The sequence below is a fragment of the Lagopus muta genome, chromosome 8 (assembly GCF_023343835.1).
Source record: "Lagopus muta isolate bLagMut1 chromosome 8, bLagMut1 primary, whole genome shotgun sequence".
In the NCBI taxonomy this organism is placed as follows: Eukaryota; Metazoa; Chordata; class Aves; order Galliformes; family Phasianidae; genus Lagopus; species Lagopus muta.
Window position 1 is genome coordinate 28,633,546 of NC_064440.1, and position 16,008 is coordinate 28,649,553.

The 16,008-nt window shown below is 47.6% G+C and overlaps 1 protein-coding gene across 2 annotated transcripts in view; it reads left to right on the forward strand.

Annotated features, from left to right (window-relative positions):
• The first annotated feature begins 14,203 nt into the window (after positions 1-14,203).
• The window catches only part of TMEFF2 (transmembrane protein with EGF like and two follistatin like domains 2), a 108,564-nt gene continuing 106,759 nt past the window's right edge, over positions 14,204-16,008 (forward strand). For both annotated transcript variants that reach the window (XM_048952900.1, XM_048952901.1), the window contains exons 1-2: positions 14,204-14,475; positions 14,881-14,990. In XM_048952900.1, coding sequence (XP_048808857.1) covers positions 14,301-14,475; positions 14,881-14,990 — 285 coding nt within the window. In that variant the 5' untranslated portion in view covers positions 14,204-14,300. The remainder of the gene's footprint in view (positions 14,476-14,880; positions 14,991-16,008) is intronic.

Below are 16,008 nucleotides of genomic sequence, written 5' to 3' on the forward strand. Positions count from 1 at the left end.
AAGCATTTGACATTTCAGATTATTATTACTATTATTATTATTATTTTCAGAAAGAGGGCTGGTTTGGGAATAGCAAAAGGTGAAGAAAAAATGAAAGGGATTATCCTAAGTGGAGCCAAACTTCACCAATTAATAAAAGTTGAGCTTTAAAAATGTTAATAAATTGGGAGGGGGAGAAAGAGCAATACACTATACATTTGAGTATATATGTAGTTTGCTCTGAAAGTAATGCCTCCTATTTATTTCCATGGAAATTACATCAGATACAAAGAGCAAAATGACCCTGTTTGATAGTGCAAACACAGTCACCGCCATTAGCCAATTTGTGTGGATGAGCTGATAGAGACGTTCTTCATTTTGTGGTGTGACAGCTGTTCATGGCCATCTGGAACATGTCTTGTCTGTCATGTCACTCTTGCCGCTGCAGAAATCCACCACCCAGCCCACAGTCTGCTCACATCCATTGTTTGGTCTCCATAAATGTTCAGCAAGCATCAGTGAATGTCAGTAGGTGACAGTTTTTTCTCCTGGAGGAATTCAGTGACACACCTTTGCTTCATCCACATTTCCATGTCAGATGCTGTTTTGTCAGACTGCCCCTCTGCTGCCATCTGTCACATGGCAACCAAATGTGAGTGAAGGGATGTTTCAGCCTCTACTGCATACCACCAACATCCACCATTGTGGCCAACAGAATAAAATAGGAGGCATTACTATCAGAGCAGCCTTCCTATATGTGACCTATGTATGTTCCTAATCAGAGAAGCTACCTCACTGTTACTATTGCATCCCATCTCTGTAGACACAGTATATAAAAAGTGAGTACATCTATAAAGGGATGCCTGGACTTAAGGAGATCTGTGCCTGTCTGCAAGTAATGACTTTTCTCCAGCTGTTGGGGATTAATGGATTAAATGCAATGCCCTACGTCTATGGCTCTTAATAGGTGATAACCACGTATATATATTTTCCTACTTGTGATGCTTTTGTTTGTGGACCAGTTCAGATTTTTAAATTTGAGAAGTTAAATATATAATGAGCAAGTCTTAAATGAAACATACCTGTGCAGGGCCCACGGTAATTAACAGAGGACCTGAATCAAACTGTAGGCAAACAGCCCTGATTCTCTGAAGCACAGGCTGCCTCTGGAAGTATGTCAGCTGGCCTGGGATGTTAGCAGCTACTTCATCTCTGTCTTTGAGGTGACCTCATTCTGCTCCCACGCTGTTCCGGTACCTTACAGTCTGCAGCATGTTTCTTTATGCGGGTCAGTGCTGTCAGCCTCATTTGATGGATGAGGATTTGTACAACGATGCTATGGTCATCCAGAAGTGTGAGTTGGAGAAATGCTCTCTCTCCAAGTTTTTAGGACAGTTCCCTAACCTTTAACCTATCCATTCAACACGTGGGGTATTTAAGCAGAACTGGAGATGTGTGAAGTTCACTCAAGCAAACCTCTTCCATGGCTTCCTGATGCCTTGGGGCATGCCTGAGGAGCAGGGCAGCTGGCTGGGCTGGAGCACCTTTAGCCTGCACTGTTATTTAACTGGTGATCGATCTTGGAGCAGTCTTGTAGTGTTTTCTGGATTCAGGAGATACCAATCATATCTTGGATTTTGAGGCCTTTCTGCGTACAAGAGGCTCCATGAAGATCAGTAGTAGATGTGTGTCTGTGGTGTCTGCAAGGTTTGAGGTTTCATGTGGTTCTTGCCCATGGTTGGGATCATTTGAGGCCCCCTCTTAAGGTCTTCTGATGCCTGTGAAAAATGAGCTTGGTTCAGAGCCTTTCTGTGGCTCTGTCCTTCCCTATTTATCTACGTCAATGAAATTGAATTAGAGTTAACATTGTTTGAGAAATCAGTCCTTTTCAAGTTTGGTTGAAAGCAGCCAATGGAATACACAACAGAGGAGGGAGGAAAGAGTTGTGTGCTCATCAGCAGTGGGATCCCATAAGCCCTATTTCCACCAGAAACAAGGCTGAGGACCGACATCCTCATTGCACCACAAAGCTACCTGGGGCACCTGTGATGTCAGCAGTTACAAGTACTGAAAATGAGCAATAAAAATAATGAAAATGAGCATTGGAAACGATGTGTCTACCAACAAAGCACATGCAGCACTTTGCAGCTAGTGTTTGCTTGAAGTTCATGAAGCTTTTTTCCCAGAAATTATGTAGCATAAAAGGACACGTATATTGAAGAGAACCTAAGACTGCAGATGTGTGCATGTGCTGCAACAGTGTTAAATAATTTCTTATTACAAGGTAGTTCTCTTGTGATTGTTCCTCTGGTAACATGTGAGCCAATGGTCCTTGCTCTGAACTAGCAGAAACATGGGCTGGAGAGGCTCTGCTTTTCCAGCAACAGCAATCTCATTATCATTCTATGAGCCAAGCAACTTCTGCTGGTTTGAACTGCTCAAATTGATGGGACAATTATTGTGATCGTTTTGAGTGCTGCTGTGATTACTTCCTGTGGGTATTACCTGTGAAGACTCTCTTAACATCGAACACCAGTTACTATTTTGTCCACTGTTGCATGATAAATAACACCAAAGAAAAGTCTGTAATCTTGCTAATCTACTCTTTGCCAAGCTGCACATTTTATAAATAGGGCAAGGGGAAGACAAACCACTCCTTCCCATTTCTCAGCAGAGATCAAGTATCAGAGGCTACAGTGATTTCCTCTGTTTTCCTAAGGCTTCATTACTTTTTATAAAATACTGCCCAGCCTGTTAAGAGGAATGATAAATTATTAAACCTAAATTACAATTCTCTAAATCAATACACAATATATATTTCGGATGCAGTATTTTTTTTCTCTCTTTCTTCACTTACTTAGTAATTAACAAAATTCTGTAATGCGCTATGGGTCTCCTAGGTATTAGAAGCAGAGCGTGTGTGTGGTAATTGCAATTGAAAACCCCAAGCTAGCTATTTACTTAATGCTGATGTATCTTCATGCTTTGTCACTATCTACAGCAGCACTGTAATTTTGCTTTCACTTTGTACGTTTTCCAGAAATCTCACTTCCTTGCTGTCTGATGTCCTTTACCAAACAGACCACTTACAGGATGCAGAAGAGCATCTGCTTCAGCAGGGGCTATTCTGATAAGCAGTGCCCCTGCCTCCATCTCTCCTGTGCAGCCTCACACACATCCCAAAGTTCTGGGCCACTGCTGCTCGGGGCTGGGAGCCCAGCCTGATGCAGAAGGGCCTCTTGTTATTGCAAAGCAGTGCACTGCTAGTGGAGGGCAAACTGTTTGCAAAGGTTAGCCCTAAAAAAAAGCAAGTTAACAAATTACTGTATTCAAACAATATTTGCTTGACCCCAAAATGATCACTTTCTTCCTCTTTTCTGTAGCCATCCTTATCTCTACTCTGAAGATACACGACACTAAAGCATTTTGTATGTATGCTCACACCCACCCTAGCTTGTTTTAGCTTCCTGTTTGGACTGAGTTTAGGAGGTGCTAATCACCTTCCCTTCTCCCAAACACGGTTTGTGCCAGCAGGTAGCGTTAACAGGCGCCTTACATGGGATCGTGCACAGTTGGAGAGCTTTATGCCTCAGCATCAAAGAACGCATTTCAGGCAGTAAGCCATTAAGGCAACCGCTATTTAAATTAAAAAAGATGCTTTGGGGTTAAGTGTGGTTAATAGACACTGCTCTCAAAACAAAGGCTGAAATTTCCCGATGCCACCGTGCAGCTCTGTAACTGCGGCATGCTGACGTGGAGGGTCAGAAGACTGAGTGGGGCAGGCACTGGACGATGCCCAGGGTTCAAAACACTCTGACCCCTCGGTGTTTTGCACAAGGTTTGTGCAAAGCAGGTTTGCGTGCAGAATCTCTGCCTTCTGGTCACTTGGAAAGCGCTCTTTGAATTTTTGACTTGTGGTCCAGTATCTGTCCAGAGCTAGATTCGAAAGTACCAAGATAAATGAAAGGGTTTTGCTTGACTGTTAAGTAAGCTTTTCTAAATCTCCTATGCTGCGCAGTTTGCATTAGTTTTAGATTAAGTTTATTTTTTAGATTATCCACACTGGTTCATCAATCCCTTCTAAAGCCCAACCGGTATAATAAATAATAGCTGAGGAAATCAGGAACGAGACTCCACGTGAAAGAATCTTCTTTTCGAGATGCACCAGATGTTCGGAATGGCAGATTGAATCAGGGCATGGATTCATAAAATTAGAAGCATGATGAGTGAAGCTCTGCATTTCCATTCTATTGAATTTCTGTTCAAAAATTCCCACTACCCCTCACCAAAACCTGAAGAAGTCTGGAGGGAGAGCTGTGAATTCAATAGAAATCCCAAATTTGCAGAAGAACCACTTTGTCTTCAATGCCTCAAGGTGAACTTTGCTTCCATAGTTTCTAGTGATTTCATAAAAAGAAATGGGTGCTGGATTCCCCGTAGTTCATAAGGAGATAATAGTATGTAGATTAAGGAGTGACTATGTTAGACACAAAAGCTGATGAAAGAAATTCCAGCTAACTAAAATAACGACTACCTCACACTGATTTCAGTGGAACCGGGATGTCATAAAACTTTCTCCCAGTGCTGATACCATTCTTAAGCTCCTCACATAGGAGGAGTGTTGGAAAAAATAGAAATTAGGATCTTGTGGAAGAATGGAAGCTTTTTCACACGATTCCCAAAGCTTATGGTGCGTCTATTCATATGCTAAAGGTGGTAGTTCAGGGATGTACTCGTAATTTACACTGTTGTACTCTAAGTTCAGCAGTTCTCACTTAAACCTGAGGGCAGAGTTCCCTGCAGGTTTGAGAAGCATCACGGGGTGAGTGACATTCATCTTCTGTAAAAAGCAGAAGTGCAGAAACCAAAACAAGGCAATTTGGTCCCAGCTCAGCCCAACTTCTCAGCTAAAGTTCACCCTTGTTTTTTAATAGTCTAGACAAATCGGGCTAGACACCAAACTTACCTGAGCAACTTAACCCAGTTACCTTCCTTAAATTCCCTTTGCAGTCCATGGTGAGAGTGCAATAGGGAGGGCAAAGGAAAGAGATGTGCGTGTGAGCAGGGCCTGAAATTAGGAACTCTTGTCCCTCCCGAGGACACAGACTCTCTCTGCAGGGGTCCCAGAAGGAAAACAGGTCCTAGGTTAAGGATAAGGGGATAAGGGATTCCTAATGCTGGGCAATGTCAGGGTGTGCCTTGAGCCTTCATCCTTATTTGGCTTGGGGCTGTGCATGATAATGTCACTGTATTATTTTACCACATTATTTTATTATATAATGCTGTGTTATTGTGTTACTGGGGGTGGGAGGAGGTGGTGGGGAATATTGGAAACCTGCATTTCTCCTTTCTGTTATAATGGCAAGCAGTAGCTTTATACCTTCAGTTCTGTAGCTCCCTTTATCAGGCAAGATTGAGAGGAAAAGGTATCATTAGTGTAATAATGAGTGTGCGAGCTTTTAGCAATTACATTTTCTCCCTACTTTGCTCCCAGAAAGTGCCAGGTACCTATAGGGAAAGAGATTATGAAAGTAAGTTACGTTTTCCCACTAGTCTAATGAGTACAGATACATACAGAGAAAGAGTTCCCTTGGCTAATTATTTAGTCAGCAATCACTCCAGTTGTCCCTGCCATGAAACCAGGAAACAGAAGGAGTATAATAAATATAGACTGGGGTCACTGACCAGGAAAACACATCTCAGTGGGACGGTGTAGGCCTTAGTACATGCTACATGGAAAATGAGCATTTGAAGCATAGACAGCAACAAATTTAATTTTAAAAATGGGATATATTTTCAAGCAGAATTTCTAGTTTATACACTATGGTCTGAATAAAAGTATGTTGTACAGATTCTCACCATCTCCTCTCCCCTCATGAAAAATTGTAACTACATACTGCTTACGTTACTCACACAGTACTAAAAATTCATTTCAAACCTCTGTAGAATTGCAAACTATGAGCTTCCCTTGTGGACTCCCTTCCCTTAAGGGTGTTAGTTCATAAAAAAAAATCAACTCTAATTAGACACCACTCCGCTATTTAGTTAAGAAAACGTAACTTATTGCATTACTCTGCTGGGGCTGGCAACAATTCTTCTTGCAGAGAAACAGGGGTACTGTGAAAGTATTCTCCCAGCTATTTCCAATCTGCTCGAACTGCCCCTAAATCTCACTTAAAGAATTAAAGGAGAATTTCAATCACTCTTTACTAAAAAGGTTAGCATTTTTTGCCTGAATCATTACAAATAGCTAAGCTTAGAGCTCTGATATTTTTGAGCAGGCCTGGATAGAAAATGCCTCCTTTTCATGCAGTCTCTGTCTTCTCATCTTCCCTTGTGTTTTTTTCTTTTTACTTCCTGCCATGCAGCAAAAGCAGCTATTACTCAATAGCCAAGAAGTTGTCTCAGTCCTATGTGAGCCATGGGCCTCATATCTTGAGAGCCATCTACTGGCACCTTATCTGTTATCCACGGATTACACATTCACAAACCCTCCTCAGTTACAGAGCTGGAATGCAGCAGATTTTACATCTTCCTGCCGTGACATAAATAAGAATTTTTTGAAGCAGCCTAGCCTCATAAATCATCTGCATGGGGGCTCTGAGACCTTTATACCTCCCTGCCCTGTCCAACCTCACAGTGGGATCACAGCTGATGCTGACCATGGGACTGATTGCTCACTGCCATTGCTTTAGATCCGATTTTTGCCTCTTAGGTAAGCTAAAAGAAAGAAAGAAACAAACAAAACAAACAAGCAAACAAATAAACCCAGTCTACAAATTCAAATTATTGGGCATTTATTTGAATGGTTGCTCAGCGGTATATCAGTCAGCCTCATGTATGAGCATGTAGAACTCTTAGAGGACCTTAGACACGAGTGGCATCCTGTAACAGCTCACCTTGCTGACAAGGGGTTTGTACTGGAGCCATTAAAAGGACTGTCCAGCATGAATAGGGCTGACCCCTATTCAAGACCAAACTGAACACTTTCTTGTGTGACCTACTGTAGGGAACCTGTTTTAGCAGGGGGGTTGAACTTGGTTTCCAGAGGTCCCTTCTAACCCCTCCAATTCTGTGATTCTGTATTTCTCCTGCACAGCGATCAATAATAATAATGGTAGCTACCTTCCTCCAAACTTGTAGCACATTTTATGAAGCAAAAGAAAGCTGGGAACCATTGAACAGCATGGTGTGTGATGTCCCTCAGAAACTCGTGGGAGAAGTGCTGGGAGTGGGGCAGGATCAACAAAGACAGAGACCTTCAGCAGAGGGAAAAACAGTGGAGAGGCTGCAGAAAGGGAAGCGTAACTTCATGGCTATCACAAAAGCAATGATACAAAAGGTAGTTTTATTTTCACGGGTTAGGCAGGATACTTTCTGTTTATGTCCATCACAGACCTCAGAAAATCACTGTGCTGTTATTTTCAGAGTAGGTAGGTATCTAGGGCTGTAATGCCCCTTTCTTTAAATGGAAGCTATTAAGGTTCCCATTTAAGGCAGCAAGGTTCTCTTTATTATCACAGAGCTCTACTTGACGTACTTTAGCAGTCTTTTTTTGAAGAAGAAGTTACCATTTATATTGTTTGGCATCAATGTTTTAGGTAGCAAAGCGCCTTCATTTGCATTTTTTACTGTTTTGAGTTGGTAAGCTTTCAAATCATTTCTAAATAATACTTTTGGCTGACTGATCATAAAAAATGTTTCTATCATACTCAAGCAATGACATTTTGAATAAAAAATTAATTACATGATAAGAAGTGAAATGTTTTCTTGTTTCAACAATGTTTCTCCGTTACTGCTGTTTTGTTTCATTGTAAAGTAAAGTTAAATATACATGTGATGGCTCCCAGTGATCATTTTGTCAGAACTGCATCTCTCTGGGCCTTTTTCTTCTCACCTATGGAATCAGGTTTTATAAGGCCTACGTTTTGGATTTCTATGCATGAGTATATATGTTTAACAATTTCCTAAGGACATTGATTTCTGATCCTGGTAAGAATCCTTCTTAGGCTAATCCTTCAAGAGTCCTAGCATTTTCCATGTCTAAAGATTTTTCTTTTGTATTAATTCTCATTGATTCCAATTCCCAAGACCAATCAGGAATTCCCCTGTGAGCCTTCACCCTCTCATCTGCTATCAGGCAGCTGAAGGCTGCCCATCAACTTTTCACTGCTTAGTGCAAGGAACCACGCTGCCACTTGGTCAGTTTGGCACTGTACCATACCGCTGTGGCTGAACTGAAGTCCACATTCATTCATTTCTTGACACTTGCCTGGGGCATACAAGTGCCCTTTGCTCCCAAAAGCCTTGCGTGTGACAGATGACATTGTCTCTGGGTGCCCACACCATGTGCTCTGCTATCGTGGCAGGGGGTGATGCTCACTGGCGGTGCACACAGCAGTCAGACATTGCCTGTTGGCACTTCTCCTAAGGAGGGACACTGATGCTAGATCTCCATCCATATGCAGAAGGCAGCACGGTCAGGCTGTTGTCTGTTAGAATGATTTAGCAGTACATGAGGAGACATGGAACAGGTCTTACAGATACGGGTTGGCACAAGGTGCTGAATATGAAAAGGTTGTTTGCTGCTTCATAATGCATGAAATAGGAGTATCAAATGATGTTAGCCAGGTTTAAGAGAGTATCCTCTCACACAGGACTCGAGGCTCGTGGCCACAGGTCCTCCTGGATGCCATATGGCTGTATGGTTCATGGGAAATTCATGGGAAGACAATCTATCAGCAGCTATTAAACATACAGATGCTATCCCTTGTCCCAGCCTTGTCCTGAGCAGACACAACTTCCAGCTGCCTGAAGGGTTATAAGGAAACCTCCACCATGGTCTTACTTGGATCTCCTACTCTACGTCTGAGGACCCATATGAAGTTTTTCATCACAGTGTGTAGTGTCTTCTGTAAGACTTCAGCAGTGATGTCTATTTCAAAGGAAACAGTACTCCTCCCCCATTGGACCTGATCTGCTCAACTCTTGAGCGGTCCTGTCTGCCCATCCTCTAGGATCTACTGAAAGGATTGGCTCATACATCTATCTGGCTCTCAGACCTCCACAGATAGACACATAGTTCAGGTGCTTCTGTTGGCTACACTGCCAGCATTGAACAAGACCTGGGGTTTGTTTGGTTAACCTATTAACTCCCCTTGGTGGTCAGAAGGAATCATACCTAGGTAGGAAGAGGATACACTACAGTCACTTAAGGTGAGCTGAATTTAACTTCTGCAAGACCCATCTTCACAGGAGCTGCAGCTACAACTCAGTTGACTGAGAAATGTTGTTTGAAAGTTCTGCTGTATGTCTCCAGATTGTTTTTCTTTGTCATTTAGACAGTTTGAGTCACTGCTAGGAGAAAAAAAACCCACAACAACAAATCAACAACAGCAAAAATCAAACCCAACCTCTATAGTTCCAATGAGCAAGGTGGCTGGAAAGAGAAAGGGGTGAAGTCTGCTGCTGGCAGCAAAATGTCTAGTGCTACAAAGGCGCATGTAGGAGCAAGGCTCTTTGTAAATCAGTTGAAAAATAGAGAGCTAAGTTGGTTAGCCCTGGTAGTCAACCAGAGTTATGAATTTCTTCTTCTCCCCTGAAGGTGTTCTGTTGCTCTTCAGGAATAAACACTGCTGAATAACTATGGCTTTACATAAATAATACACTCCTTCCTACAAGCTGCATGAAATGTTAAAACTCCAGAATGGACTGTAAATGGATGCATAAATCTTTATCATCTGTGCCTTTCAATCCTTCTATTTAAAACTGAAGGTAAAAGGACCTCAGCATTTATTCATATTTTCCATGCCCTTTGTGCAATTTTTCCTGACATCAATTTCATCTGTGGAGCAGCACGAAATGCTGTTCCAGTATACACTGTGATACTTTGTTCTTTTTCTTGGCATGTGCCAGAACGCTGAGTTAAAAGTAAAGCATAACACAAGACAGCTTTTTTGGCATAACAGGTCACCAAAGCAGCGGAACGTTTCAGTCAAAAATCAAAGTGTGAGACGCATTGCTGAAAGGCAAGTCATCTTTCAAGGAAAGCTGAGACCTCTCTTCATCTTTATACATGAGGAGTCTTCCTCTGAAGCGGTTAATTACAATGAAAAATACAGCACACTTTTCTCATAGCTGGCCATGAATTGTTCTTGGATTACACACTAGATCAAGTGAAGTGTGAGAGCCATGTTTCTTTCACAAGTAGGGAGGAAAGCAGTCTTGACAGCATGTAGATGAGTGTAATCTACTTCTTGTTTATAGACCCAAAGGATCCCTCAGAGCATTAAAAATCCATGTGATATCCAAGACTGGTATACTTCACTTTAAGAGATGTGATTTAGCCGAAAGCTGTGTAAAATCTGTAAGATAGCATATAGGCATAGAGTACCTGCAAGTGTCTGAGTGCACCCATGTGCACTTTTCCTGCACACGTGAAAAGTAGACGATCAAAAAATCTACTTGAGATTCACAGACTTCTGACAGGAACACATGTGAAGGCTAAGTCTGCCAATTTTTGGTCAAGCCAAACCTGAAAATACACAAACCTGAAGCAAATGTTCTTCCAAGAGGGAAAAGCTCTAGTTTCATATACATGAGGCCATATAGGTTGTGCATCCTTTGTTGTTCTTCTGCCGGAGCAGGTGACATCCATCACGCACCTTTCCTTCTGGGTTGCTTCTTCTGAGAACTGGGCTCCCACGCCATTTCAGGTAGGATTTTTGCATACTGGAATCAGACCTCATCTTTTGCTGAGAAAGACTGCCAATGAAAATAGGTGATGCCTATCTTCCCTTCTTGTAGGTGCTGGCTAGGGTGTTGCTTGGTCAGTTCTCTTTCTGACGTAATATATTTTTCTCACTGTTTTCTAGGTATCTTACAGTAGTTTGCTCATGCAGAGTGCCTCTTATCCTCTCAAGGACCGTGCAGAGGGGACTTTTTAAGTTCTATATTTGCATGTTTCACAAACACAGTGTGAGTGGTGAAGAGGCTAACAATGTCCCTTGGAAGGATTCATTCTTAGCTGATACGGAACCAAAGTCCTGTACTCTTAGCACCAACCTGAAGAAAATGTTGATGAACATAAGCTGTATTGTAAAAAGAAGCCTTTTTTGTTAATATTCTTGATGAAAGTATTGTTCTAGGGCCTTGGGAGACCTCAGACATGCAGTGCTTTAAAGACAAGGACTCAGCTTTAAAGCCTTGGGTAGACAGAGCATAAGGAGAACAGGTCTCGCATACCCATAGCTTGTACTGCCGAGGAGGTTTTGCTACACTCTTCTGCACCAGTTGGCTGCTCCCAAGTTCTGGGAAACTTCTGGGAGACTGCAGGCTTCCAGAAGCAGCACAGCCAAGATGCAATGCAAGTGTGAATAACTGAGGTTACATAACTTGTCAGTAACACGTCGTCTCCCTGCCAAGCACAGCAACAGAAGGCAGTGCTTGCAGATGTGCGATGTGGGACTGGCAATAGGTGCAGCTTGGTCCGGGCCCAGACCATGAGGGGCTGGAGGAGCACGCTGCAGGCTGGCACAGGTCTCCCTGCCCTTCAGGGCACTTGAAACATCTCAACCAGCTGCTTTCCATCTGGGAGCAATGTCCTACAAGCACTGTATGTCTGGTGTGACGATGTGTGTTGGATGACGCTGTATCAGTACTGCCTCTGAGGCCTTTCATCTGCCCATTTTCTGTGGTAAAGGCAACTAAAAGCTGCACAGGTCCCAAAACAGCTCCAAGGGTAATAGCTTTAACACTCAGGATGTCATTTCCCCTTGTTACATAGTCATTATCTTGCACTGGAGCCACGCGTTTGGAGCTAGAAGGAACCACACCGATGGCTGTTGCTCTGTGGCACTTGGTTCTGAGTTGGAGAACAGGGAGCCAGGGCACAGGTGCCATGACCCCAAAATATCTTGGAGGCTATGGTAGCTGCAACTTGTCCGTCATGCTAGCAGTAAGCTGCCTGCTTGGCAGCAAATGGGCTGCATGGCTTATGAGAAGTAGTTTCTGTGTGGTGGGGAGATGTGATGGGAGCACCAGGCATCAGCTAACCACAGCACTGGGGCACAGCTGGGAATAGCACATTACCAAGTGATTGTGTGTGCAACACCGGATTAGAAGGGCAAAGGGATGCCTGATTTGGGGCTGGGAAGTATATGGAAAGGTAATTGTGTTGCAATCTCTTTAATTCAGGAGAAATTGCTGGAGAGGGTGATGGAGAAATAGGGCTTGTGGGTCTGGCAGATGTAACTTTATCATTAAAATGTTTTACAAGTAAAGCCTTCATATCAACAAGGAAAATCTTTCCGAGGAAAATAGCAGTTAGTCACAGCAAAACCACTAGCACCATGCCCTAACCAGGCAGGGTCAGGTCTGCAGTTCAAGCACGGCACTGTGACAATGACAGGACCTCTGGTGGAGCTCCCATTTTCCAAAGTCAGCAAACAAGCACAAAAATAGAGGGGTTCCTTTGTCTCAGCAGACAGAGCCTGTTGTCTGAGCGGCTGGAAATAAAGCAGGGCAAATGTAAGTCAGAGCTGTGTGCGAGAGAGCCGGGCAGCACCGTGCTATACAGCACTCTGGGGAGAAGGCGGGCTGCAGCTGGGCTGCTGCTGCTGTGCTTAAGCGTTCTCCTTGTGTGGGAGCTGCAGTGGCAGGAGAGGCAGGTCAGGAAGGACCTGACGGTCTCATTGCCTTCTTAGCTGGGTAAACTGGTCTATAACAGGGGCCAGGCAGAGGGACGGCACACACCCGGCTGGGATGGAGGTCTTTAAGCACAAGGCAGAGAGCGCTTCGGCGAGCAACAGATGATGGATGTGAGAAAGAATCAGCAAGTAAAATACAAAAGGGGAAGGTGAGAAGGAAATAGAATACGATAGTAAAGGGAATAATGACATGGAAAAAAAAAAAAAAAGTGAAATAAAGTGCTGAAGGGAAAGACAAAAAAAAATCGATCTGCTCAGCTGGCAGATTTCTGTGAACCCGCAGAAGATGAAGATTCTGTTCAGCCACTAGCAGGCAGTAAAAAGGAGTATTGCCTGCATGCGAGGTGCTTCTTAGGGCTTGGTCAGTTGGTAGGAAACGAGAGGAACAGGGGCGTGAGTGCATCTTCAGCAGCACTGCAGCACATGCAGGAGCATGCAGACCGATGTGCGCTTCAGTGTAGCGAAGGCTTTTGGAGTATGGACACATAGAGGGGCCAATGCAGGCAGCTGCAGGTGGCCTAACGGGGAGCAGGTGTGGCTGTGCAGGACAGGACGGCGATGCAGGAAATCTGCGGCGCCTCTGGAATAGATGGGAATTCTGCAAACCTGGAACGCTCCCTGTCACAGCGTGCGGAGCTGCTGCTGGGATGCCGAACAGCAGCACTGCTGTACGCACCGACAGCACTGCTGCGTGCACACCTACAGCGGTTCTGCACACACGTATAACAGCGCTGTGCGCACACCTTTAGCACTGCTGTACGCACACCTAGAGCAGCGCTGTATGCACAGCTGCAGCCCCGTCCCAGTCGCAGCAGTTCGGTCGGGGCGGAGGCGCGGTGCGCTGCGGGACGAGGCGGCGCCGCGCTGCGGGCTCCGCTGCCGTCTGCGCAGAGGGACCCGACAGGCACTCGTTCTCCGTAAGGTCTAAGGTGTGCTTCTTCGCGAGCCGCCGGCACCGCGCGGCGCGGGACGGCCGGCGGGACGTTCAGACGGCCCGCTCGCCGCCCACCGCGCCCCGAGGTGTGCCCGCAGCCGTGATGGTGCAGTTTTCCAGCGGGGCGTGCCGCCGCGGCCCGGCCGAGCACCCCCCGCGCTCCCCGTCGCTCCGCTCCCGTCCACGCTCCGCGCGGCCGCCCCACATCCCGCGCCCCGCGGCCGCCCCCGGCGACGGCAAGACCTGCGGGCGCGCGCGCGCGCGCACCCCCGCTCCCCCCCCCGACCCTGCCCCGGGCGCCGCCTCGGGGCTCCGCCGCCCCGCCCGCCGCTCCCCGCTCGCCGCTCGGCCAATGGGGGCGCGGCGGCGGCGGCACGTGACGCGGCGGGCCGGGACCCGCTGCTTCCCCCGCGCAGAGGGATGCGGGCGGCAGAGCGGGGCAGGCGGCGGCGGCGGCGGCTGCGCGGCGGCGGCCCCTCCGCGCCCAACCCCCGCTCCCCGCCGCCCGGCCCCTATGGCAGCCGCTCCCCGCCCCGCCGCCGCCCCCCGCAGCCCCGCGCCGCCCCGCCGGGCTCCGCCGCTCGCCGCTCGCTGAGCCGCGCCGCCGCCGGCCGGGGCCCCGGGATGCCCAGCGGCCCCCGGCGCCCCGGGGGCTCGGCGGAGAGTTGAGGGAGGGAGTCATGGTGCCCTGGGAGCCCTCCGTGCCCCGGCAGTGCGGCGGCTGGACGCTGTGCGACTGCTGCTGCTGGCTGCTGCTGCCCGCCGCGCTGCTGCTGCTCGCCCGCCCCGACAAGCTGGCGGCCTTCCCTACCTCCCTGAGCGACTGCCAGACGCCCACCGGCTGGAACTGCTCCGGTGAGAGCGCCGGGGAGCCAGCGGGGCCGGGCGCGCGCGGCCGTGGCGTCGGGCAGAGCTGCGGGCTGCCCGAGTCCGGCGGGAGCTCCGAGCTGCGCCCGACGTGTCCCGGCCGTGTCCGGCCGCTGCGCGGGGGTCGGGGAGCCGAGAGCCGCTGGGCTCCTCCCGGGAACGGCGCGGAGCTGTGGACCGCGGCTCGTTCGGTCGCGGCTGCAGGAATCGGGACTTGTGTTCGCGGTGGTGCGAGGAAAGGGAGATAGGGGGAAAAGTGCGCGGGAAACGAGGGCTGATGGGGAGACCGAGGGGGAAACGGGCGAAGGAGTGGGGTACCGAGGGCAGAGAAGGACGGCAGGAAATCATCCGTCGCTCCCCGATGCTGACATCTTCCTCCGCTTTGCATTCGAGGTTACGATGACAGAGAAAACGATCTCTTTCTCTGCGACACCAACACCTGTAAATTCGATGGGGAGTGTTTGAGGATCGGAGACAGCGTGACTTGCGTCTGTCAGTTCAAGGTAAGGAGATTGATATTTCCTCCCCTAATTCGTTAATGAGAGCACGAGGCGCGGCGCTCCCGCTGTCACCTGTCACTCGGCGGCGCGGGGAAGTTGGAGGCGCAGCCTGGCAGCGTGCGGCGGGCAGCCGGGGAGCCAACTGGTGGCACGGGGACACGAGCTCTGCTGGGGAAGGCAGACGCTGCGGCTTCACGCGTCCCCTCGGTCCGCAGCTACCGCTGTGCGTTTCTGACTGTTCTTCTGCCCTTTGAAGGAGGAGTTGGAAATGAATTTAGGGAGGGCTCTGATACAGATCGCGGCTTATTGTATTCGGAGTTCTGATCTCGTTAAAGAAATGGATCTGTAATGTGCTTATGCAATGTTTTGAGGAAGGGCTGCGTGGTGACGGCGCTTCTGACCGTGTGTCTGCCCAGCTGATCGGATTAGGGAGAAATCCCTCTGTTCCAAACCTTTGCGTTAATGGAGCTGGAGCGGGCGCTGGTAGCTGCCCCCGCTCCTTGTCCCCGCAGCATCCCAGGCATCCTCAGGGTCGGGCAGCTTTCTTAGGAAGGATTCATGTGCTGGGCCGACCTGCAAGTAGCTGTGCTTTCCGCACTGACCTGAATAGAGCCCGGGCGTTCGAGGGGCTGTGCGTATCTCTGCCTATGTGTTTCTGCCTGTATTCCCTGTCGTCTGTGGTGTTTTAACGTCAACTTGTGCAACTTGTGGTGCTGCCGGGAGCGCTTGCAGCCCGGCAGGCCAGTGACACGGCTCGGGACGGTGTGTGCCCGCAGTGACGGATGCACTACTGGGCTCTGATAGGCTGTTTGCTTGGAAGCCCCGTGAGTACTGTGCTGTTCCTAGAGCTAAATCTACCGCTGGAGAAAAATCCCAGGCGATCAACTCCTGCCTTTACAGCAAAGGAATTCTCAGTAATAAGAGCACGGCAGGTGTTTGCTAAGGTGCTGTGGTTCCCTACTCGCCGTGTGGCTTTTAATTCCATCTCTGATTTGCCTGCATCACAAACCGCGCGACGGAG